We start from the raw sequence: 25,870 nt of genomic DNA, 5'->3' as shown, positions 1-25,870 counted from the left end.
AAAAAAAAACAACAACTTTAAAACCTAATGATATTTTTCCCCCTGATTTAACGAGGCTGATCCGTCAGGTTCTCTAACTTTGCTCTGATCAGTCCATGAAAAACAGGCAGATTTGGACAGAAAACGTCCAAATGATCTGTTGATGCCATTGATCTGAGTTAATGCAGCAACACAGTCTGTCAATCAGTCGATCAGCACCATATGAAGATGATCTACTGACCATCATTCAGCAGGTCTGAGCTCCAGAGCAGCACTCAGCTGATTCTGGCCTAACGCTCCTGCCATCTACACGACACAGAGAGTTTTACGGTCAAAACATGCAGAGAAAGACACAGGAGCTCATTGGAGCTGCTGTGTCCGGAGCGACATCCATGGATCTCCGTGCACAACATTCTCTCCACTTCCTCACACACACTTGTCTTTCCTCTGCATTTTCTTATTCAGAGGCTGTTAATAATGACAATGGTTTTTATTTTAAGTATTTTCTTATACGGGAGCATTTTTTTTATTAATCTCTGCTGTGTTTTGTGTCAACAATGTTTGCACCTGCTTGTCAGTCGTACTATTTTCGGCACAAAAAACAATCACCGCAAACAGTTCCAGGTGTGATGAACTGCATTGCACCCACTGCATTAACTTATTTGCATTTCCTCCTCCCAATTTTTTTGCACCCCTTATAAGATCCGATTGTGGGTGCATTGTGACGCGCAGAAGACGCGCAGAAGTCCTGATTCCCTGGGGTTTGAACCCCGATCACATTTTGTGGGCCCTGCTCTGATAGAAGTTGCCCATTTCTGAAGTAGGGTAACTTCAGTCTATTCTAAACAACACACACACACACACACACACACACACACACACGCATGTACATATGAGTTAATCAAAGCCTCCGTGTGCTCTCTGTGCTGGATTCCAACCCTTAATGAGCACTCACACACGCTAAAATCAAACTAATTACAATTTGTCCTTTTCGCTTTTTGTCCTTTTCAAAGAGTTGCTTTTTCATTCCCACCAAGAACGGCTCAACACAAAAAAAAAAAATAAATAAATGGGTGTGTGTGTGTGTGTGAGGAGTGGAGGGTGAATGTGTGTATGTACTGAGGGATTTTCTAAACGAAAGGGGGGGTGAACAGTAAAATAACACTGGAGTGTATTCCAGCTTCTCCTCATTTAAATAAGCGCCAACACTGATTTTTCTAACAAAAATACGTTACTAGTATAATAACAATGAAATAAGACCCTGTGAAAACTCGCAGCCTGCAGCAAGTATTTAAACTATCATTTAAAAAGGGCTGATCTGTAATTCAGTGCGGATATGGTATCAGACGGCGTGCTATAATCTGCACTACGCTGAGGAACACAGTCTGCTGGCAGCACTCACAGGGATTGGACGGCTGCTTTTCTCCTTTAGGTGCCATTTGTTTGTCTGCTATCAGCGAGGACATCTCTGACTTCACTTTGAAGGGAAAATAATACAGATTTGACACCAAAAAAAGACGTTAAATCTAAAGGCGAAGGGAATAAGAGGAAAATGAATGGATGGAAACAGACCTGAGGGCTGTGAGGAGAGAATGACTTAGAGCACAGATGGACAGCTATCACTAAATGTGATTCTCTGATCTGAGAGACACATTATCAACATTCATGTCAGCATTTAGAATAATCACCAAACTGAGCATTAATACACGAAATAACAAAAGGCTTTTTGTCTGTTTTTGTTGACATTTCTTGTTGTTTTGTGTCTTTTGGAGTCAATTTGTGTCATTAAGTTGTCATTTTACTCAGTTATTTTTGTAATTTTGTATATTTTTAGATCATTTTGTGTGTGTTAGTTGCTATATTTCCTATATTTTTGAAGTGGTTTTGTGTGTTTTACTGTCATTTTGTGTACATTTGTTGTCAAAGTGTATTTAAGTTGTCATTTTGCATATTTTTTAGTCATTTTGTAAGTTTTTCTCTCATTTTGTGAGATTTTTTATTTTATTGGGGGGGATTGAGTCGATTTGTGTGTTTTGGAGTGATTTAAGGTATTCTATTGTTCATTTTGCATATTTGTATTTGTTGTTTTGTATATTTTTCTCACACTTTGTGCATATTTGTTGCCAAAGTGTGTTGTTGGAGTATTTTTTTAAATTTCTGCTTTCATTTTGTATATTTTTCTCTCATTTTGTGTGTATTTGTTGTTGTTTTAGAGTCATTTGAGATATTTAATTTTTCATTTGGCATTTTTTTTAAATGTTTTGAATGATTTTCAGTCGTTTCTTGTATTTTTGTTAATTCTGTGCTTTGGGTTCATCTGACTTATAAAACTGTGAAAGGTATTAAAAAAAGGAAGATTATGGGTGGGTTTGTATTCCAGGTAATATTAAATCAAAATGAACAATTTCCATCTTTTACTTTGAAAGGGCAGCTTTGATTTTGACAAAACAGCTCGTTTTGAGCTTATTGAGGAGGAAAAAAGATTAAATGTTCCAAAATGTGACCGTATGAGGATTGTTACACAAATTAAAACCTTATCAGAAGGAAATCAATACAAATAATCAATAAGAATGATCAATTATCATCAGAGGGTTCACGAGCAAAAACACAAAGTCTAGGAAATTAATGTTTTGACAGATCCTGAAGTGTTTGAAACTTTGATCGAGGAAGGTCTTACTACTGAACACACACACACACACACGGAGAGACGTGTGGTCTGGACAGGAAGAGGCCACACTCAGCAGGACGCACACCTCAGGCCCTTCACACACACTGATAGGGTATCCTCACCTACCTATCCTGTTGCAATGGGGGGTTTGGAACTGGCTGAACACGCACATACACACACACACAAACACATACATACACACACACACACGAAGCGGAAACTGGCAGTGACATGCTGTCCGGCAGCTCAGAGGCTCAGCTGAGCCATCTATCATACAGCCAGAAACACAGTAACCCAAGACAGAACACACACACACACACACACACACACACACACACACACACACTTTTAATCTGCAGAAAACCTCAATCCTTTGTTACAAACTTGACTTTCTGAAACTGTTTAAATTAGTTTGAAAACCACATAGTGTAAACAGTCATTTTGCTAATAGTTGCTAATTGTTAGCTGCTTCCTGTCGTGTCACACAGGAAGTTGTGCCCATAGCTCGATGTACAGTCGCACCCTGTGGAATGAGATGAAGGCTGTGTAGTAAATGTCATACTAACGTACTACTCATACTAAGTCTGACGTCAAAATGAGTATGTAATGCGTTCACATCAGATAGTATGAAAAGATAGAGTATACAAAAAATACCCAGATGTACAGTATACTATATCAGGACATGTTCTATGTATGCACTGTAGGCATACTAGTCCCATGATGCATTGTGAACAGAATGTAAAATCGTCCTGGGAACGGCTTCAATTAAGCTCAAAAACAAACATCCCTTTTCAAAATAAGAGCATCTCTTCTTGTCTTCCATTAGTTTATCATTTTTTACTCTTCATTCTTTCAGTCATTTTGTGTCCTTTTGAGTTTTTTTGGAGTCATTCTCTAAATTTGACTTTCCTTTTGTTTCATTTTTTATATTTTACTAATTTGTGTTTGTCATTTTGCAGATTTTTGTTATTTTTTTTAGTCAGTGTAATTTACTCTTTTTGTATATTTTACTCTTATTTGTGTGTTTTTAAGTCATTATGTGTATTTTTGATGTAATTTTGTGTGTTTTTGGAGTCATTCTCTATATTTTACTCTCATTTTGTGTCTCTGTCATCATGTTCTTTATTTTACATATTTCGTGTTTTTGTCATTTTGCATATTTTTGTTGTAATTTTGTACATTAAAGTCTGTGTGTAATTGACTCTTTTTGTGTATTTTTCTGTCATTTTGTGTGTGTTTGGAGTCAATAAGTGCACGTGGTCCCTAGTTGCTCATGTCTCGTGTCACGGATCTGCTGCCAATAAATAGGGCTCTTGTTTTGAAGTTAACCGGAAGTTTTGTCAGTAGCACAATGGAGGGTCTCCGAAAATCTCCAAAATGTAGGCATGAAATTTTATGGATCAAACGAGCACATGTTGAAATTCTACTTGGTCACTTTTTCACTTTAAATGTTTTCAGAACTTTCAAAAGTGGAGAATCAGAGATATTTAGCCTCAGTGTGATTCAGGTTTTTGTTGTTGTAGGTTTCAAATGCATCTTGGGAAACTTGGAAGTATACTTCAGTGGGAACGCTCACCATCCTAATCATACATATAGTATATTGTAGACAGTATATACTCATTGAGTTTGTATATAGCAGTGGTTCCCAACCTTTCTTGTCTTGTGTGCCCCTTGAGCCTTTTTGTCATACCATGAGTACCCCCTCTCCTATACGTGTTCATAACACAACTGAATATTCAACGCAAGTCATTTTATTTCATCTTTTTAAATTGAACCATTAATATTCAGGCATTATCTTCTTATTTAACTCAAATTAAACATAAAATGATTTTGCCTTCAAACCATTTTATTGATGGACTTATGAAATGACTGAGAATATTTTTTATTATCTTGGAAATAATATCTTCATTTTTCCACTTACCCCTAGGGGTACGCGTACCCCTGGTTGGGAAACACTGGTATATAGTACGGAGTGTGACATTTCAAACACAGCTAAATTCTTGTTTAATCATACTAGGGTTACACACACACACACACACACACACACAAACAACACTCTCTGAGAACTTCCACATGTAGAGAACGTAATCAGGCCTCTCACGTGTTCTCCTGTCATTCTGTCCGTGCACAGTTATTCTCTGACCATCTGTACGTGATTATCACTACTTCATACTCTGACAGCATTAGAAAGAAAAATAAATCACCTGTAAGTGTTTAATGCTGGCAGTGACTGAAGAGATACATTTTTTAAATCACGATATATGACGATGTATATCGTATTGTTTCGCATCGGGCTATGGGGCGACCATGGATCAGTGGTAGAGTGGGTCTTCCAACAACCGAAGGGTTGGGGTTCGAATCCTGCTCTATCCAAGTCCTTGTCGTTGTGTCCTTAGGCAAGGCACTTCACCCACATTACCTCGTATGAATGTAGTGTGTGAGTGTTGGTTGTGGTCGGAGGGACCGATGGTGCACCATGGCAGCTGTGGCTACAATAGTAGCTTACCACCACCGGGTGGTGAGTGAAAGATTAATGCACATTAATGTAAACCACTTTAGGCTCCTTTAGAACAGCTCTATTTACTTACGTGAAAACAGATTGTCAATATTTTTAATGACAAATTGTTTGTTTTTGTCTTTGTTTTTCCTCAAAATCAAACCAAAAAAACTATAGATGTGTGTTATAGCTGTAAATGTATACATGTGTGTAAACCTATGCTTATGTATGTATAATGCCATGTGCATGTATGTATATGTCTGCTGTATTTGGTTGTATGATGTATCTGGATCTATATACTAGACGCACTTATGTGTAGATCAATATGTATATATGTATGTACCCTGAGGTGTGGGGTGGTGGGAGATTGTGGGTTGTGAGCAAAAACGTCTTTTTGTCAGCACTGGTTGTTTTGTGTTTTTTAATTTGCTGTATGGGAAATTCATCCGTGTACCCTTCGTTCTTTGGTTATTTTGTTTTGAAACCAAATCAAAATAACAAATCAATAATTGTGGTTATTTTGTTTTACTGATTTACAACCAAAACAGAAATACAGAAAAACTAAAAACCAGAAAAGTAGCATTTTTCTGTTTTAACATTGAAATATAACTGGTGAAATCTTACACGTCACATTCTGTCAGAGCGAACGGTGTTACGGTCCAAATAGTATGCAAATAATCTGGTAACTGACTATCAACTGTGAGGAACAATAGATGTAAGAACTTCTACCATTTTACACTTTTGCAAAAACAATTACAGCTTTTTTGAGGGCACGTTATAAACACCACTAGCCACTAACAGCCACTGTCAACACAAACAGAAGTTGATCACAAGAAACAAGGAGCACCAGTAGATTCATTACACCACCTCCGGTTCCTTTATCACATACTGTATCATGTGCATGTTTTACGTAACATTTTTGATTTATTAATGTATTAAAAACGTTTCAAATCACCATTCAAATTTTTTTTTTGTCCGGGAATAAAAGTCCGTCTGTGTGTCCCCTCTGTGTGCATGAAGCTCTCGTCCTAGTTTCCCCGTAAGTATCCAATTATCTCACAAAAAAAACAAGATTTAATGTTAAAACAAAAAAATGCTGCTTTTTCTGAATTTCTGTTTTAGTTTTAAGTCAGTAAAACTAAATAACCACACTGTTTATTTGTTAGTTTGATTTTGTTTTAAAACGGAATTAACCAACGAATGAATGTTACACTGATTGAAATGTTATACATTCTTGGTGCCCCTCCAAAATAAGGGTCTTTCCATGAATACGTTTCAATTTAAAGTGTGTTGAGTGTCTATGAAAAAGCGCTATATAAAATCCAATTCATTATTATTATTATTATTATTATTATTATTATTATTATTATTATTAATAATAATAATAACATTATATATCGTATCGTGACATGCCAATTGTGAATCGTATCGTCAGATTCATGGCAATGTACACCCCTAGCGTAAAGTATTATCCCAGTGCTTCTCACCCAACTGTTAATAGACTTGGAGACTAAAAGTGATTATAGAGTAAAAAACCCTGTCCAAGTGTTGGACGACTTCACGATAAGAGCCAATGGTCTCCCATTATCCCCAGTCTTCATCTCAAACATAACTCCTCTGACCATTTGCATCGTCCTTCCTCACAATCAAACCTTCAGCGTGACTGAGGGCCTCCCTTCGTTGGTAAAACGCCGCTGTGAATGATACACACCAACACTTTAAATCTGCGCTGAGAGTTCGCCGTCGCTCACATACACACAGATAAAGCAGCTGGGCCCGGACGGGTGGCAGCACGGATCACAATTAGATCACGGAGGGAAAAGGGGATGCTTGTACTTTAAAAAATGGAATGTAAAAATGTAGAGACAGTGTAGGAGGACAAGGCCAAACTGGTGCGTATTTTTTAAAAATGAGTAGGGAGAGGAAGATGAAGGAATAAATCTGTGGGATGGCGGCGGTAATCGATCGTTTCTCCCTCCTTTCCCGCGCTATCTCATCTGAGCGGTTTAAACGATCCTGACCTTGTCCGACATAAATAGTCAGAAAATTCTACAGAGTAGATAGCTTTGTGTAAGGCTGGGGGAGGAGGAGGTGGGGGGTGGGGGAGAAGGAGTGAGACGCGTTGAGATAAAAAGAAAAAGAGCACATGGAGAAGATAATGCTCCATCGTCGCCGTGGGAAACGGTCCTAATCTCCGCTTCTTGTCCTCATCACATCTTTCTTTACAACTTTTCATAAAAAATAAAAATTACCAATATTTCCAATATATAAAAGTATTTCCAGCCCAAAGCTGTTTCCCTTTTTTTGGCTAATAAAAGACCAAGAGAACATGCTGGAATTATTACGCGAAAGTCAAGGGAACATCAAAGCAATCAGCAGTTGCCTCTGAAGAAGACCGGCAGTTGAGAGTTGAAAAATGTCAGGAGATCAAAGCTTATTTCCTGGAGAACAGTTGTCTGAATAAATGAAACCTTAACATATTATTACGCGGAAGTCACAGAAACATCAAAGCAATCAGCAGATGCCTCTGAAGAAGACTGGCAGTTGACAGTCGAAACATGTCAGAAGATCACAGTAAATTTCAAAGTAAATTTCTTGAAAAAAAATTGTCTGAATAAACTAAACCATAACATATTGTTCAAAATGAAGACAAGAAAAACTCGCTGGAATTATTACGCGGAGGCCAAGGAAACGTCAAAGGAAACATCAAAGCGATCAGCAGACGCCTCTGAAGAAGACTGGCAGTTGACATTTGAAACATGTCAGGAGATCAAAGGTATATTTCTTGAAAAACAGATGTCTGGGCAAGTGTTTTACTTTGGAGGAGAGAAGGAAGTCAATTGGTGTCAGTCATGAATAAGAAGTGTGTTTTAATTTAAGGAAAGGAGCTCCTTTTGTGCCACGAGGCCTCGTCTCTGTACCTGCCACCATTGTCGCCTGCCTCTGTCATCATTTTTACAGCTCGCCCTGCCACAAAGGAGGAGGGCGATGAAGAGGTGAGGCTCATAGAGAGCCTGACACAATGTTCAGATGTTTCACGCACGCACGCACACACACACGCACACCTTTTCCGTCCCGTGCATAATCATCAACCTCTTAAACTTTCTTTAATTTTCCTTAATTTTACATACACAAAACTACAAACTGCCACTGTAAAGATGTTGTGAAATCAAGCCCCGCCCCCTTTTACCTTTTCTTACCCACCTCTATAACATGCTGTGTGTGTGTGTCGGCTGAGTCTCACAGTGATGAGAGCTGCTGCTGCTGCTGCTGCTGTATCAGAGTCTGGCATCGCTGTAATTTCAGTGTTCAGATGCAATCGCTGCCGACTTCCCTCAAGAGTAAACAATAACAAGCCACAATACAATAGACAAACAAGGTCTGCAGGACATTTATGCACACACACACACACACATCCAGACAGAGAGAGAGAAACACACACATGCACCAAGAGAGAGCGAGTGTGTGTACATATGTCAGAAAAAAAACACAAAAATAACAATTTTCATTCAGCATTAATTACCTGAACTTAATTGTTGTAAGCTGAAAACCAGGCGTAAAAAGTGTTATTTGGGTGATAAACACTCTTCTTTTTTGGTGTTTAAAGATCAAAGGTCAAGGTTGGTTGTCATTGGTTGGAGCAGAGGCTGTAAACCTGGTCCTGGTCCTGCTAATAATACGCATTTTAAGGTAGATGCAGCTCATCAGAAGGTTGAGAAACATCTCAATAATGTTGAAATATTAAGATTCTTCTTTCCTTACCATGTGACGCTATCTAGTGGATGTTTATGGTACAGCAGAACATGCAAAAATAATGAAGTGGGGAAATTAATGGCATCAACTCTAAATTTGAGCTCAGTTCATTTACAAGAGCGTTTTAAGTCTGGTTTAAAGCTTTGTGTTGCCAAATTATTGATATATATCAGTATAAACTCGTTATTTGCTCAATGTATCTTCTGCTATCTGAGATTAAAGGAAAAGTGCAACACTAATGAAGTGTCATTGTTTTAAGCATTTCAAAGTAGATGAGTTTGTCATCTAGCACAATAAAAAAATGAACACGGCCTGACAGTTAGCTTCAGTCTGTAGTAGCTTTAACAAATGTGGGATCGTTTCATCTTTTTCAAATAAACTTTCCTTTCAAAAACAATATTTTTAACCTTTTTTTAATATGATTAATCACACGCTATATTTAAAATCAAAGTTTCTGCCTAATTCCATCCATTTCAACACGTGTATATCTGTCATTTTAATCTCTGTTAAATAGCTTAACACATGCTTACCTGACTGGCGGCCATCTTGGAAGGCGGATCACGTGACATGAAAGTTGAAAAGGTTCCGTTTTGAATTAAACGAAATTGTATTCTTTTGTGAAAAAAATTAAATGTAACAGTATATATATATATACTATATATATACATATATATATATATATATATATACTGTTAGCTCCTACTTGTTGAAATCATAAAGTTGAACATTTTATGGCTGTTTAAAATAATATTCACAGCAGTGTCTGAGCACAGGATCATGTTCAGAAACAGAAAAAGCAACATTTTTTTTTGTTATTATTAAAATCAGGAACAATATGACACAGAAGGACCACACGTTTTGAATAATATCACACATTTAAATGTCATTTTCCCCTGGAAAATGGGTGACTGAATGTCAAATTTCACTCAATCTGGTTCATGATTACATTATCTCACGGTTACAAAAGGTTTGGTGCAAAACATAAGGTTGATTAAAGAAAAAAGCTAGATGACGTTTTGAGACCAAATCGTATATTTTCATGGTATTTTTCCATTAAACGGGCTGTTTAACAAGGTTTGCAACTTTCTCACAATGTAATCTTGAACTTTTTCAGCGTAGCCCCTTCTGTATATTTAATAAAAGTTTAATAGCCACTGTGCCGTGGGAAATTATTTAATTTCACCTAATTGGTCTAAAAAACATTTTTGAAAACTAATTCATTAGTGAATTAATTTATCGTTCATGTTAAAGAACTAGATTCGGTTTAATCTCAAATATTAAATCCCTCCATAACAGCCTTTGGATCAAATCTGACACTGTTAATGTTTAACAATACAGAACAAAATTATATTATATGAATTTATTGTATATTTAGTTATTCATATATATATATATTGTTCATTTGATTCCTATTAAAAACACTTGTAGAATGACTGCAGACTGCTAATTGCACTCTTTATTTGAAAGAATATGAAATATTAAAACTTTTGTGTTTTATTTGATTCCTATTCAAGAAACATTGATAAAAATGACTATATTTTTAATACACAGGCTGTGCCTTAGGATTTTTTTTTTCAATGAAAAAATCTTTAGTTCAACTAAATTAATGTTTTTACCTTTATTTTTCTTTTTTTAAATCAACTTTAAAAGCATGTTTTCATCTCCTGCTAAAAGTCAAAGTGTGAACCATTAGAAGAGGGTGGAAAATAAAAGGTTTGTCTCCCATAAATAGAAACTCTTAAAGCACATGAATCATTACAAGCTTTATTACAACATTTAAATGATTTGTTAGATTTCCCTCTGATTGATAAGTGTTCTGCATCCATGAAACAAACACATGGCGTTCCCACTGAGCCTCACAACAATCCCTGGTCCATAAACTGATGATTATCAACATTCATCAGGATTTAATAAAACAATGAAAGCAAAGCAGACGCGTGGAGACGTAGTAACAGGTGGAAGTTCAGTGTTACGGGTTTATTTTCTCTGTATATTTTACAAATAGAAGCACTAACGTTCATTAGACTGGACAGCGACGTGTCCCGAGTACAATGAAGAGCTCTGAGCAACGGTCGGCTCGTTTATCTGTAAAAGAGAAGAAGAAGAAGAAGAAGAAGAAAAAATGTTGATCATGAGACAACTTTCAGAGCTGAAGGGGAAACTCTCTAACACCTCACAGCTAAAAAGTCTCTAGTCTATTCCATAAGACGTTCCCATCGTCCTACTCTGTCATTTTACCTCCTGCCTTAAGACAAGCCTCAGTTCCTGAGTTCAGCAGAGGATGAGGAGGAGATTAGGCCAGAGAAAATAATTAGTGGTGAAATAAGGTGACGGCTTTGGGAACATTCAAAGGGAGGGAGGATGATGGAGGAATATTCCCTGATGGAGGAAACACAAAGGACTCACAGAGCAGCAGCTCCAGAGATGATCTCAATGAGCTCCTTGGTGATCACGGCCTGTCTGGTTCGGTTGAAGGTCAGAGTCAGCTTGTCAATCATCTCAGCTGTGGAGAGAACACAGAGAAAACAGCGTCAGGATGTTCACAGGTGAATGATGTCACTGACATGTAGGGGTGGGGGGGAAATTTGACTCACATAAAAATCGCAATTCTAATCATCCACAATTCTGATTAGATTCATAAACATCAAAAATCTTTTTTTTTTGTAGAAAAACTTTGATTCAGAAGATTTTTTAAGAGTCTTTACTCAGGAAATACTGTAAACTGAACATACAAATACATATTAGTGTTCTCATAAATAGAAAATACCACTATACAAAAAGTCAGCAAGCTTCATGCTAACGTCTATGGGAAAACCCATATATATGCTCATGCTAACATTTACCGCGATGGGCGGTGATTTATTTGACAAACTGTTTATGCTGAACTTTCCCAAACAGTCTTAAGAGTGTTATCAAACAGTACACTTAAACATACTCATGAGCAGGTTTTTTTTAAACTGAAAATACAAGAACTAGAGACGAGTTGACTATGGGCTTTCAAGATGGCGACTTCTGACTACTACGGCAACAGTTTTGGGCCAAAACACAAATTCACCCAGACCTTTACAGTTTATGACATGATCATAACAGTAAACAACTTACAATGTATTACACAGACAGCACAATGTGTGTTTATTTGTTTAGCATGAATAATTGTTACCTTTTGTCTTAAGTTTGCCTTTGTGTGATGACATTATTGGAATCAGTTTATTTAAAATTATCTTGTACAAACTTTGTTTTGATGCTATAATTTGCTTTAACACACGATGCATTTTATCAATTCTGGAATCAAGAATCGATTTAAAGGATAATTGATTTTGAATCGAATCGTGAGACACCCAAAGATTCACATCCATACTGACATGTGCTCAACACTGGACTTGACTTAAATACAACCACAGCCTGATGAGTTATGGGTAAATTAAACCTGGTTTCTCATACTGAACATACATGTTAGGTCAGGTGAACATTTGTTGCTACGCTAACAAAAATCAAGCATACAATGTTAATTATCCTAACAATTTGTAATACATATCTAATTAATTTATTAAATGTTGTCCCAGCACTTTTCAATGTGTAGAACAGAGACGAGCATCTTTAATCACAGCGAGAGATACAAGCATCATGTGATGGTCTGATCATTCATGTCAGCATTTAGAATAACAACCAAACGGAGCATTAACACAGGAAAAAACTATGGCTTTGCGTCTGTTTCTGTTTGTTTTTGGGGTTATTTGGTCATTTTGTGTATTTTTGCTGTCTTTGTATGTACTACTTTTTTTGTATTTCTTTTGTCATTTTTCATATTTGTTATACATTTGTGTGCATTTTAAGTCCTTTTGTATATTTTTGTATGTTGTAGATTTAGATTAATTTTGTGTGTTTTTTGCTGTCTGTTATTCTGAGTATTTATTTTTTCATTTTGAATATTTTTTACATTCTTTATTTTGTCCTTTTTTCTCCATAGTCATTATGAATTTGTGCAGATTTTGAATATTTTTTTTACATTTTTCACATTCATGTTGTAGCTTTAGATTCCTTGTGTGTTTTTGCTGTCTGCATGTATTGTTCTGTTAATCTGTGTAATTTTTTTTGTCACTGTGTATTTTTTGTTATAAATGTGTGCGCATTTAAAGGCATTTTGTGTATTTTTGAATTTTTTCTTTCTCATGTTGGAGATTAAATTAATTTTGTGTATTTTTTTACATATTAGTTGTAAATGTAGGTGTATTTAAAGGCATTTTGTGTATTTTTTTTTTTTAAATCTTTCCACATCTTCTGTATTTGTTGCTCTTTTGAGACAGAATACACATAAATGCTGTCACTTAAAGGGGCGTGGCCTGGACGATGATGCTACATCTGTGTTGATTTTTCTATTAACAAAACTTTAATAAATCAGTGATTTTAGAATGAAAAAATTAACTAAACATCTAAGCTTTGCTCCTGTTGGATTAAAACTGAATGGAAATTGACATGTATTATCACTAAAGTTCTTTAAGCGTGATTTTAGCCATAACTTTAAATATATCTTGTCATGTTATTTTCCTACAACATTTGAACTGTGCTCAGTGATAATATGCAGCGGTGACTCTTACAGGCATTCTTGCTGGCGCTGTCCATGGCCGTCATCCTGGCGCTCTGCTCGCTGCAGGACGACTCCCTCAGGGCCAGGAACAGGATGTTGACCAGGGTGAACTCCTGGTAGTTCCTCAGAACGTCAGCATCGATGTCGTCATAGACACCCATGTTCTCTGGTGAGGGAGTGAAAACACAGTCACACTCTGTGGATATGTCACGTCTGAAAGTCAACGAAGCGCGGTGGAGTTTTTACCAGAGTTTGCAACGGTTTCATTGGAGAAAACGGGTTTCTGAGAAGTTTTATAGGAGATCACAGACCTGCAGGAGGAGAGGACACAGTCAGCATTGTTACAAAACAAAAAAGCCTGTTTTATGGACGTAGATTTTTGTCTCATTCTTTTCCTCTCTTTTTTAAAATTGCTTTAAAAAAAAAAATCCATAAAAAAACATTTCTTTGAAAATGTTTGATTTATTTGATATTGGAATTAAATATTAAAAACACAAATGTAATAACATAATATGGCCCAAATACAAAATACAAAAAGATGCATTCAAAAAAAAATAAATTTATTTTTAATGGAAAAAAAGTGTCCAAATGCGTTTTTTTTTTGTGGTGTCAAATATTTGTATCCATTTCAACACTTTTCCTATTTTATTGAAAAGTTTTGTTTTGTTTTTTTAATTAAAGGTTAAAAAATAATATTTAAAAGTTTTTGTTTTTTCAAAATACAAGATAATTTCTTTTGAATGAAAAAATTTTTTTTGATTGAAAAGCTTTTTTATTCAAGTTATTTTTTTCAACTGAAAATAGAATTTGATTGAAAAAAAATATTTAAAAGGTTTATATATATATAATTTATTTTTTTAGCTGTAAATAGTTTTTTGGTTAAAGCAACTTTTTTTCTGATGGAATAATAAATGGACCTTTGTACTGTTTGAGCTTCAACACGTGCTTCAAACACATGCGTCGCACCTGAAGTGGTTGTAGACGACGGAGCCCTGGTCAAACTCGTATCCAGAGTTCAGAAGCTCGGTGGCGATGACGGAGGCATCGCCAAAGGACGGCGGTTTACGGCCGACTTCCCTACAGTTCAACATGATGTGCTTCCCATGAGTCCTATGAGCAGAGTGAGCAGCAGCACAGGGAAACATTTCAACAGTTAAACAATTTAAAGCAGAATGAAACAAGTTTAAATCCCACGGTGACAGAATTTCTTTAACTGCATTAATGTCTTTTACACTTTCACGATTACACAACCTGCAAGTTTATTCATTCATTTTGATAGAAAGGAGTTCCTAAATTACATATATGGTTTTTTAAAATTATATTTAACATATACATATATATATATATATATTTTTTTTTTTTTTTTAATGCAGAAAAGATTTTGGAAAAAAGAGAGTAAATCTTGTAAAAAAAAAAAAAAAAAAATTAAAAAGAAAATGCATGTAAAAATGCACAATAAATATTGTTAAAATGCCAAACAATCATTGTAAAAATAAATATGAAGATACAAAATAAATGTAAAAAAAAAAAAATACAGGAAATAATTATTGTAAAAATTCCAAATAAACAAATGCACAAAAAAAAATTGAAAAAAATACAAAATAAATAATATCAAGATGCAAAAATAAATGTAAATAGAAAAATACAGAGGGAATACAATTATAAACATTCAGAATTAACGTTGTAAAAATGCAAAAATACTAAAGAAATAATAACAAGATACATAACAAATGTAAAAAAAAATATAGATGAAATAAATGTTAAATTTCTATATAAACAAAAAAATAGTATTGTAAATATACAAAATAAATGTAGTAAATATACATTTTTAAAATATTAATACAAAAAATAAAATAAAATAAATTTGATGTATGTTTGTTTTTTTTAATTTCAATAAAAATCAAACTGGTAAATTCATACTTTATGTTTTGGATTGTAAGTGTAACCCAGTAGCTTTACTGCTATTTATGTATCTATCTATCTATCTATCTATCTATCTATCTATCTATCTAATGAAGGTATGTGATGTATGAACTTCCTGTTACCTGTGCAGCAGACCTCTCAGCTTGTCTCCCACATTGATCACCATCACCTCCTTCCCAGCTCCGGTCAGGTTGGCTATTTCGTTTTTGATGGTCTTGGCGACGCCGGAGTGGATGGCACCGCAGAGCCCACGGTCGGAGGTCACGCCAATGATTAGATGCTTGGCCGCCTTGTCCTCTGGAGCTTTGATCTCAGCCTTCTCATACAGAGCTGGGAGGTGAAGAACACAGGAAACATGGGTTGGTGAAGAACAATTAAAACTCAGTCCTGCTGAGGCGTACTCACCCAGAGCACCGGTGCCGTAGACGCGTGCTGGCTTCAGCTGCCGCTCAGCGCGGGCGTACTTGGCGGCGGCCACCATCTTCATGGACTTTGTGATTTTCTGGATGTTCTTGATGGACTTCAATCGAATGGTAACTGGAAGGAGAAAAAAAACAACGTTGGAGCAAAGAAACAGAGAAACCTCAGACTTCATAGCAACAAGATTTAACAAAAGACATCCTTTTAATTGTTTCATCTGCATGCTTTTATTTTGAAATGGAACAAACTGGGGCTAAAAACAATTGGGGACAGTAAAAAGTTAAATAACAAGGTGCATAATATTATATGTTGTGTTTTTATCTTCTGGGAGTGCTCTTCTCTGCCATGTTTCTAAATCCAAATGACCCATAGTCATTTGAAAAGTTAAGTCCAGGTTAAAATCTGCTTTAATATTATTATTATTATCTAGGGCTGGGTGATATGGACCAAAAATCACATCAATATTTTTTCTAGAAATTGGCGATATACAATATAATGCATTTTTGTTTATTTTTTTACTTTTTCTCTGCAAACACACCAAACTTGCCATATTTTAACCTATTTTCATCGCCTTTTCTTGTCATATTTTTGCTCCTTTCCATTTATGCTCCTTCTCCATCAATTGTCAATGACTTTTCTGCACATTTTTTCCACTTTCAAGACATGTTCGGCACTTATAAACCCTTTCCACCACTTTTCCCACCTAATGCTGCATACCTTGACCCATTATCATCACTTTTAACCTCTTTTCACCACAATGTGTGCTTATTTTTTTGCCAATTTAACCACATTCACGATTTGTCATAACCATTATTTGCTTGATATTGTTGATACCATCTGCAAATTTTAAGCCAATTATGTAATAATTAACCACTTTTTCTGTCTGTTTTTGGCCACTCTAATTTCAAACCAATTTCTGTGGTTTTAAAACTCCATTTCACCACCTTTTCTGGTCATTCATAACCCATTTAATTTATGACCAAATCACAGATTTACATCTTTAGTATGACTATATACTATAGTGCAAACAATAACAAACTTCCTGGATAACAGTGGATAATATTCAGATGAATAAATAAATGTTTTTATCACCGATTCATAGAAAAGGTTGAGAACCACTGATCTAATGAACAAAGTGTTACTTACTGTCCTTCAAGGTGGCCATGTTCCTGACCTGCCCACTGTCAACACAAACATGAGTTTTAGTATCACAATGAATCTCCTGTAAAAAGTGCAAGAAACAATAATAAATAAAAAAAAAAAAATGTCATATTCAAGGGCTAAAAAAGTCACAAGCTGCATCTGTAGCTTTCCGTGCACAGAAAAAGCAGAGTCACTGTCAAAACTTTTTAAAATAATCTGCCATGAGTTCAATAAATGTGTAGAATTAGTTTATTCAATTTTAATAATTGTTCATTTACATGTTTACATCAATGTCAAACGGTTAAAGTCAAGTAGCTACTAGCTATTAGCTGTTAGCTTCTAGCCGGCTGTCATTCATAAGCGCGGCCTACTCGTCAGCGCGTCCTTGCAGCTGTAAAGCCTTAGAAAGAGCATTTTGTCCAGAAAACGTAGATTGTACTGAATGCAACCGTGTTAAATAAATATTTAGATGTGTTAGTTGGTGTGTGTGGTGGTCGTTGAGTTTACCATTGTGGGGAAAAGATCAACGCGCTGCTCCGGGCGAACATGGTTACTCCAATGAAGGTCAGACACGCAGGACTGCGCATGTGCAACATAAAGGGTGAAAAGGAAATGGACGAATGATGCCTTCACGGACCACTAGGGTCACTGTAGTTGAAGTCGCAAAGATTGCCTTTAACTTTATTGTTTATTACTGTGTATTGTTTGTTTTTTGTTTTTTTGTTTTTTGGTTTTTTTTACCTCATCTTCTTATTTATTTATTTTTTTTCAAAAATGCACAAACGATATTCCTTGTTTTGTTTTATTGCTTTATTCCGTTTTCTATGATTGTTTACCATAATACTGTTTCATCTTGAGTGAATTGACTGAATAATATGTGGCTTTAAGTTGCTGTTCGCTTGGCAAATTCTTAATTTTGGTATTTTGTTGTGAATTGTAAAATGCCATTATTATTATTATTATTATTATTATTATTATTATTATTATTATTATTATTATTATTATTATTATTATTATTATTATTACTCTAAATGTTTTCTTTGGACTAAAACTTGGTCAAGAAACCTTGGATTATTATTTTTATTTTTCCAAAATCTAAAATAGTATTGTGAATACGTGTCCGTTCGAATAAAAGTGTTACACGTGAAACATTTGTTTTTGTCTTTTAAGATTTTAAATTCAATTATATTTATTATACTTTTTTTTACAAGTTGGTAATAGTTAAGTCATATGTAGTCTTTTGGTTTCCTTGCTTTGTCTATAATCTGCAGAATTGTGAATGCCTTTTTGTTTGCATTGTAATTAAAAAAAAAAAAAAAAAAAGAAGGAAAAAACCTAAACTATTGAAAATCCAACGCTCATGAACGCATCATCCACCATCGCGAGAGTTCGATCATATACAAGCGGAAACAGTTTGTCTTCACTACGGCTCTCAATTCTTCTCACTTAACTGCTTTTTAAACGTTTTTTAACTCTTTTCGCCATGGGAAAGTCAGATTTTCTCTCTCCTAAAGCGATTAGTAACCGAATAAAAGCCAAAGGTCTGCAGAAACTTCGCTGGTACTGTCAAATGTGCCAGAAACAGTGCAGAGACGAGGTAAGAGAAGCTTCCCAGTTGTTTGTTGTCACGTTTAGTTTAACGTGTTCGGTTTAATTTATGTATTTATTTTATCTTGTTTGTGAACAGAATGGCTTCAAGTGTCACTGCATGTCCGAGTCCCACCAGCGGCAGCTCCTGCTGGCCTCAGAAAACCCCAATAGGTTCCTGGACTACTTCTCAGAGTGAGTGTTTACACGTAAACAAGCACACATAAACATGTCCTCAGTCTGATGTTGTTGTGTTTTTGTGTCCCAGTGAATTCAAAAGGGATTTCCTGGAGCTGCTGAGCAGGCGTTTTGGTATGATAACCACATGTTTATTTGATCATTTAATGTCACTACAAATATTAATATTAATAAAAAAGAAACAAAATATCAATGTATTCTACTGAAGCGTATTGCATTCACTTGAGAGAAAAAAAATTCTGAATTTTTTATTTATTTTTTCCTGTATTTCGGACAAATATTTTTCTGTTTTTCAGAGTAATTTTTTTTCTGAGTAATCTTTTCTCTGCAGAGGGAACCCAGACTACAACTATGAAGGTTTTTCAGCAGTTACCCTGATCTCACAGTGTCTTAAACCAAGTTGGAAGTACATTTTTTATCAAATTAAACAAGGCGGCCATGTTTGCTCTCAATAGAGGGTTTTCATGGCGCGTCATCAACCCAGAAGTCGCCATTTTGGAGATAAAGCAGCAGGTCTACAAATAGCACGCAGACAAGAAAATCCCGAATTTCGAGACGAAATGGTGAACTATTGCCGTGTTTTTGGCTGCACCAATCGGTCAAACAGTGAGAAACATTTGGAGTTTTATAGACTGCCAAAAAATCATAACAAATCAGGGAGAACAGTCTTACAAGTTACCAGAAGAAAAGAGGCGCTTGTGGCTAGCAAAGCTAAACCAGGATCTACGAGGCAAAAATCTAGACAATATCCGAATATTGCAACAACACATCATCAGTCGGATAAAAACTAACCTGCAGTAGTGATGAGTAGTGCAAAAGGATGATGACGTAAACATGTGATTATCTTTTCAAGTATTTACATTAACAAGTGAGCGTAGATGTACTTTTAAAATAAATAATATACGTGTATGTACATTCACAGTTACAATTTAGTTCCAGGGTTATTTCACAGCAACAGGTCTGACACTTATTGACTGTTTAGCGTAGAAACGGTTAATATGACGGGTTGTTTTGGCGTTGATATGAATTATATTATTATCTTCACACTAGTAAATTATCTAAGAGCTGCTGCAAACAACAATTTACTTACTTGACAAGAAATGGGTTGAACACATTCGGATGTTGTCCAGATTTTTGCCTATTCGAACCTGGTTTAGCTTTGCTAGCCATAAGCGCCTCCTTTCCTCTGGTAACTTGTGAGATTGTTCTCCCCGATTTGTTATGATTTTTGGCAATCTATAAAACACCAAATGTGTCTCACTGTTTGACCAATTGGTGCAGCCAAAAACACAGCAATAGTGTTATGTCTCGAAATTTGTGATTTTCTTGTCTGCGTACTGTTTGTAGACCTGCTGCTTTATCTCCAAAATGGCGACTTCTGGGTTGATGACGCACCGTGAAAACCCTCTATAAACAGTCTACATAAGCATAATGTGCCTGTGTTTTCACCGTGCCAGGATGGCAGAGTCGGTTCGAATCCCACATTTGACAAATAGTTTAACACGGCAAATTCCACCTTTAAAAATACATATACGACAAAAATAAACATTTTAGGGTATTTCCTAGTTTAGGGCTAAAATAAAAGGGTTAGCGGGGTAGCTAAAAATAAATATGAGCTAAAATGCGAGTGACGGAACTTAAGGTCACGTGGTGCACTTATCACGTGACCTAAACTGGCCAATGAGGGGCGCTGCGTATTGCATAGAGTGGCAGTCTATGGATACGTTTAATGTGGTGGCAATAAAGAAATAAATGCATCTGTTGTTTCAAATTCCCTCTAAACTCAGAAAAATAGCAAACCCAAAAATAGTCAGAAAACAAAACAATTAGCTTGTAAAACCGAAAAATTGTCCATAAAACATTTTAAACTAGAAAAGCACTCCTGTGATTTCCATGAGTGGTATTTTTTCATTTTTGGTAATCCAGAACATCACCGAAATTGAATCACCTGTTCCTTGTCCCGTTATTAACATTTGGTGAAAATTTAATCCAAATCTGTTTATAACTTTTCAAGTCATCTTGCAGACAGACAAACACAGGGTAAAACATAACTTTCTGCATGTTGCGCTTGGCGGAGATAAAAATAGCCCAAAAAACTAATTTAAAAAAAAAGATTATTCAGAGAAAACCGATTTTTTTTTATTTTTCAAGTGAATACAATACGCTTCTGTAGTATTCGCTGTGATGCGGGTGGTGACTTTTCCTCTTTGTCCACAGGCACCAAGAGAGTGCACAACAACATTGTGTACAACGAGTACATCAGCCACCGAGAGCACGTCCACATGAACTCCACAAAGTGGGAGACGCTCACTGAGTTCACCAAATGGTTAGGACGACAAGGTGAGGACCAGGAAACGGGAACATCACCAAACACTGGGGCCTGTGTCCCTTATCGAAGAAATCTAAACTGAGTGAAATAACCTGAAAAACATGTTTCTTTTGCTATAAATGTGTGTTGTCATTCCGCAGGTTTGTGTAAAGTGGACGAGACGCCCAAAGGCTGGTACATTGAGTACATCGACCGGGACCCAGAGACCATCCGCCGACAGGATGAGCAGGCAAAGAAGAAGAAGCAGGACCTGGACGACCAAGAGCGCAGCGCCAAGTTCATCCGGGACCAGGTCCGCAGAGGGCGGGACGGTAAAGAGACTGAGGTGAGTACTGAGAGGATAGACGTGACACCTGTATGGTTTTTAAAGGTAACAAGGGTGTGTTATCTTGGATGTACTGTATGTTCTATTTATGTATTTAGTCATTTTGTTAAAAACTACCCACCTGTGTTTACTCATTGTATCATCAGTAAACTGAACCTTGGTCTGCTGTGTAGGAAACTCCGGTTTACACTGAGCTGAAACGGGAGAGCGAGGAGGAAAAAGGTTGGTGACTTTTTTTTTCTTTTAAAGTGATGAAATCTGTAAAAACATAAAAAATTAAATAAAAAAAAAAACGTCTTTTAAATGTGTTTTTTCCTTCCTCTTTAGTTGCTTTTAAACTTGGTGCTTCTTCTGCCGCTGGTCCATCTAAACCCAGGTATGAACATCTCTCACACAAATATCTTTTAAGTCAGTTTGACACTGTATACTGAATTTACCCTCGGATCATCTGTTTCAGTTCTGTTCTGGGAGCGACCGCCGTTAGAGCCTCAACATCATCATCATCATCATCATCGGTCAAAAGGAAGGACATGTCGTCCAGTTCAGACTCCAAAATGGAGAAGAAGAAGAAGAAATCTGCACTGGAGGAGATCATTGAGGTAAATCTGGAGCCTCGCGTTTGTTTGTTTGTCTTTCGCTCTATTTCCATTAGTTTTACACAAAATAAATGCTATATTTCTAAAATTCGATAGACAAAGTGTAGTTGTGCTTGGAACGCGTTTCCATTGAAGGTTGTTTTGGAACCTCGTAACCTTTGTCAAATCTCATCCCGCGAGACTTTGCTGCAGAAAGACGGACGCTCCAAACCTTCTTATAACACTCCGTATTCCTTTGTTGTTTCACGTTTAATGTGACACTAATAATATTTAAGTATAATGCTAAGAAATTTCTCCTCTTCTGTCCACACGTACCGCGCCATTGTTTTCTCAGAGAAGTGGTCATGTGACCAGGTACATCACGCGATACATTTCAAAATCGATACGTCTGAAAAACGTCCGTAAAAGCGTAAAAATTCTTCTCTAGTGATATTTGAGTGTTTTTTTTTTTTTTTTAATTCAGGTGTTACCATTGCCAGTTTTTATTGAGCCACTTAGATTTTACATATTTTCAAGGGTAATGGAAACGCTGCTTCTGCTAGAGATGGGTACTGAGTTCGGTACAAATTCCTTCGGTACTACCAGGCGATAACACATAAAATCAAATGGTACAATGTTTCGGTACCTAAACGTATCCTTAACACTCAGAGTCATGCGATAAACAAACTCAAAAGTAAGCAGGATGCTGCTTTGGAACGTCTACACGAGATGCCTCCTGACGCCGTCATTCGTGGAGCGACATTTTTCAGTTCTGTGGCGCGCACAAACACACGTACACACACGCTCCTGTGTCCAACAACCCGCTGAAACAGACAGAAATGTTGGGTAATAAAGAGAAAGTATCAGGGAGTGTCTCACTCTGTTTTTTAATCAGACTCTTCCTTCACTCCGCGGCTTCATGGGCCGAATAAACTTAGCAGGCTCCTCGGCACACACTGTTCTTAAACAGGATTAGAACCTGGTTTGCGTTTTTTTTGGGCAGAAAACGTGTAACCAAGAGATGCTGACTCAGCTTTCACAGCCGCTCTACTTCAGCCGAGCTATAAATAAGTACAGTTTTGCCGTTCGCAGATAGGTTTTCACCTTTGTCAAAATACATTTCAATATCCATTCAATTCACTTCAAAAATTCAGATTTATTTTTTTTTAACCAATTTTTCCTGTAATTTAGAGGAATTTTGTGGAATTGTTTGTTAGAAATTGCAAGATTTATGGAAATAGTAAAAGTTCTTTCTAAATGACTGCATTCATGCGATATAAACAAAGAAAAAATGCAGGCCCCTAAAAATGTTGTTGAGTTTCAGTAAAATTAGGAATTTGAGATCTCTACAAATGGATTAATTGGTCATTTACACAATAATTCATGTTTTCTCTGTCATTTTACTTTCTCCTGCGGGCCAAATTGGATGCTCTAAATGACCAGATTTTGCCCCCAGGCCATGAGTTTGACAAATGTGAACTATGTGTTCAAATGCAAGTGAAATATTCACAATATAGAGCCCTGTCACATGGAGCTGCTTTTTAATTTGTGCATTATAGATATATATTATAGGTAGTTGTAGGTAAGAGTTTGCAAAACAAATGTTGCTACAATACAGTTAGATGTTGGTTTGTTGTTGTTGTTATTAATAGCAATAATAATAATAATGTGAAACATAACAAATATAAATATAGTAAATTGGAACATTTTCAGATTTTATTATTTACCATTTGTTACCACACAAAAGAACCGAAAATTGGTACCGCTGAGAACCGATACCGATTCACAGGTATCGAGTATGGGTTGAAAATGTGAACGTGACTCATCTCTAACACGTCTCTGTGTCTCAGATGGAGACGAGGAAGCAGCAGCAGCAGCAGCCCGTCCGCACAGACCACTGGCTGCAGCCCAACATCGTCGTCAAAGTCGTCACCAAGAGGCTCGGAGACAAGTACCACAAGAAGAAGGCCGTTGTCATGGTAACTGAGGGCTTTTTTTTGTTTGTTTGCTTTTCTAGAACTGCAGCTAAATAAGGTGTGATTGTGTGTGCGTCACTGACTCTTTTTCTTCTTCTCCAACAGGAAGTGCGAGATAAATACGAGGCGGTGGTGAAAATGATCGACTCGGGAGACAAACTGAAACTGGACCAGACCCACGTGGAGACGGTCGTCCCTACACCCGGTCAGTGCCTGTCTGAAATAACAGAAACACCTATAAACTATTTATTAGCAATTAAGGAAAAATGAATGAATAAATTAGGCTTTAAAAAGGTAGAATATTGTCAAAAATGAAATAGTTATTTAAATTTTCTTTTGCTTATATGTGTGATTAGTTTGAAATAATTTTAGCTGCTGCAATATGATAAAATAACATTTTCAAATTGAATCAGGGCTGCTCTCAATGAAGGGAAATAATAATAACACTATTCTTAATATGTTATAGGTGAATAGGTTTTATTCTTTCTGACTGTTTAGCAAATATATTTAAAATTAAACATGAAAATGTTTATTCCACCAAGTGCTGACTTTAAAAAAATGATATTTAAATTTTTTTAGATTGAATAATAATCCCAGTTGCCTTCCATCCGTGCAGGTAAACGTGTTTTGATCCTGAACGGGCCGCACCGTGAAACCGAGGCTCTGCTGGAGGGGATCAATGAAAAAAGCTTTAACGCGACGCTCACGCTGGAATCGGTAAGCATTTTATAAAGTAAGATGTTAAGGTTTAATTTATTCAGACAACTTTTTACAGGAAATTTACTTTGATCTCCTGACATTTTTCGACTGTCAACTGTTAGTCTTCCTCAGAGGCATCTACTGATCGCTTTGATGTGTCCTTGTGAGTTCTTTCTGTACGTGGTCAACTTGACAGTTCTGTCAGGCTGGCCACACCCCCTGTCTCCCAACTTGACAGTTCTGAACTCATAAGGACACATGTAAGCGATCAGTAGATGCTTCTGAGGAAGACTGACAGTTGGCAGTTGAAACTTGTCAGGAGATCAAAGTAAATTTCCTGAAATGAATGAAAGTAAATGAAACTATAACACATTTAAAAAAAGAAAACAAAATGAACTTACTGGAATTGTTTTATAAAGTGTTTAAACATGTTTAAATAATCCATTTGATGTTGATATTAGTGATTTTTTTAATGTGTAAAATGTAAATAATGCTTCTGATGAGAACATCAAAGGAAGAGATCAAAGAGCAGATCCTACCTAGGGAGATAAAGATCAAAGGGCACAGACAGAGTGTGTGTGTGCTTTATCACCCTGTAGCTGGCCACCTTTGATGAGAGTGTCTAGTGTTAAAAAGATTGAGACACCCCCGATTCAAAGGAACACTCCTCTACACCACTCTGAAATGGTAAAACTCATGTTACTATCATCTTTTGGCACAAAGGACAGTTTAACATCACGTCCTATGTGATTCTAAAACTGAGACGCTATATTTAACATGTGCGGCAGGTGTTTTAAAGATAGAGCAGTGGATTAATATTCATGTTGCTCTTGAGTAAACACTGGTGTTTCCTAGTGATTTTTTGTATGTGTAAAATGTCCAGAGTTAATGTAAATAATGCTCCAACATTGTTTTGTTTGTCCTCAGGGTCAACAAAAGGGCAAAAGCGTTGACGTGGCCTACGAGGATTTTTCTAAACTGGCCTGAAAAGGACAAACATCAGGTTCCACCTCAGGCGAAGGAATCTACTGTGTCAGATTTAATTCCCCATGAGCACCTGTACATACACATATCCCACAATGCACCTGTATGAGAGGACAAGACATGAGTCTGTTTGGTTTTCTGTTTATTTTGTATTCGTTTAAACAGTGCATATGTGAAAGGCTTTTGAATAAATGTCATTAGAGTGATTATTGCTGTTGTGATGGATGTT

General features: G+C 36.3%; 2 protein-coding genes across 4 annotated transcripts; one reads left to right on the top strand and one right to left on the bottom strand.

The window, feature by feature from the left end:
- Positions 1-10,846: 10,846 nt before the first annotated feature.
- Positions 10,847-17,576, bottom strand: atp5f1c (ATP synthase F1 subunit gamma). Of its 2 annotated transcripts, XM_028449626.1 has the most exons (9): positions 17,476-17,576; positions 16,972-17,006; positions 15,811-15,942; positions 15,528-15,735; positions 14,449-14,592; positions 13,729-13,793; positions 13,493-13,648; positions 11,304-11,400; positions 10,847-10,982 (listed from the first exon to the last, which is right to left on the bottom strand). In XM_028449626.1, exons 1-9 carry the CDS (start codon positions 17,562-17,564, stop codon positions 10,979-10,981), a joined length of 930 nt encoding a protein of 309 aa, XP_028305427.1. In that variant the 5' UTR covers positions 17,565-17,576; the 3' UTR covers positions 10,847-10,978. The 2 variants fall into 2 exon arrangements, with proteins under 2 accessions (XP_028305427.1, XP_028305426.1); XM_028449625.1 differs by lacking the exon at positions 10,847-10,982 and having other exon boundaries at positions 11,300-11,400.
- Positions 17,577-18,354: 778 nt separating this feature from the next.
- On the top strand, positions 18,355-25,847 carry kin (Kin17 DNA and RNA binding protein). Of its 2 annotated transcripts, XR_003674325.1 has the most exons (13): positions 18,355-18,565; positions 18,656-18,750; positions 18,824-18,867; positions 20,971-21,093; positions 21,223-21,407; positions 21,581-21,629; positions 21,735-21,783; positions 21,865-22,006; positions 23,833-23,961; positions 24,064-24,163; positions 24,575-24,675; positions 25,257-25,344; positions 25,585-25,847. XR_003674325.1 is itself a non-coding variant. In XM_028450817.1 (12 exons), the coding sequence occupies exons 1-12, from the start codon at positions 18,452-18,454 to the stop codon at positions 25,642-25,644; spliced, it is 1,191 nt and encodes a 396-aa protein (XP_028306618.1). In that variant the 5' UTR covers positions 18,355-18,451; the 3' UTR covers positions 25,645-25,847. The 2 variants fall into 2 exon arrangements, 1 of the variants encoding a protein (XP_028306618.1); XM_028450817.1 differs by lacking the exon at positions 25,257-25,344.
- The last annotated feature ends 23 nt before the right edge of the window (positions 25,848-25,870 follow it).

Source organism: Gouania willdenowi, chromosome 6, assembly GCF_900634775.1.
Source record: "Gouania willdenowi chromosome 6, fGouWil2.1, whole genome shotgun sequence".
Taxonomy (NCBI): domain Eukaryota; kingdom Metazoa; phylum Chordata; class Actinopteri; order Blenniiformes; family Gobiesocidae; genus Gouania; species Gouania willdenowi.
This window is presented reverse-complemented; position numbering and strand designations above follow the sequence as displayed.

Coding starts and splice junctions, on each gene's coding strand:
- atp5f1c (XM_028449626.1), bottom strand. CDS start 17,564: ATGTTGCACATGCGCAGTCCTGCGTGTCTGACCTTCATTGGAGTAACC. Junction 17,007..17,475: donor TTGATCTTTTCCCCACAATG/GTAAACTCAACG, acceptor TTGTGTTGACAG/TGGGCAGGTCAGGAACATGG. Junction 15,943..16,971: donor CATGGCCACCTTGAAGGACA/GTAAGTAACACT, acceptor TTCTCCTTCCAG/TTACCATTCGATTGAAGTCC.
- kin (XM_028450817.1), top strand. CDS start 18,452: ATGGGAAAGTCAGATTTTCTCTCTCCTAAAGCGATTAGTAACCGAATA. Junction 21,094..21,222: donor CAAATGGTTAGGACGACAAG/GTGAGGACCAGG, acceptor GTCATTCCGCAG/GTTTGTGTAAAGTGGACGAG. Junction 24,164..24,574: donor GACGGTCGTCCCTACACCCG/GTCAGTGCCTGT, acceptor CCATCCGTGCAG/GTAAACGTGTTTTGATCCTG.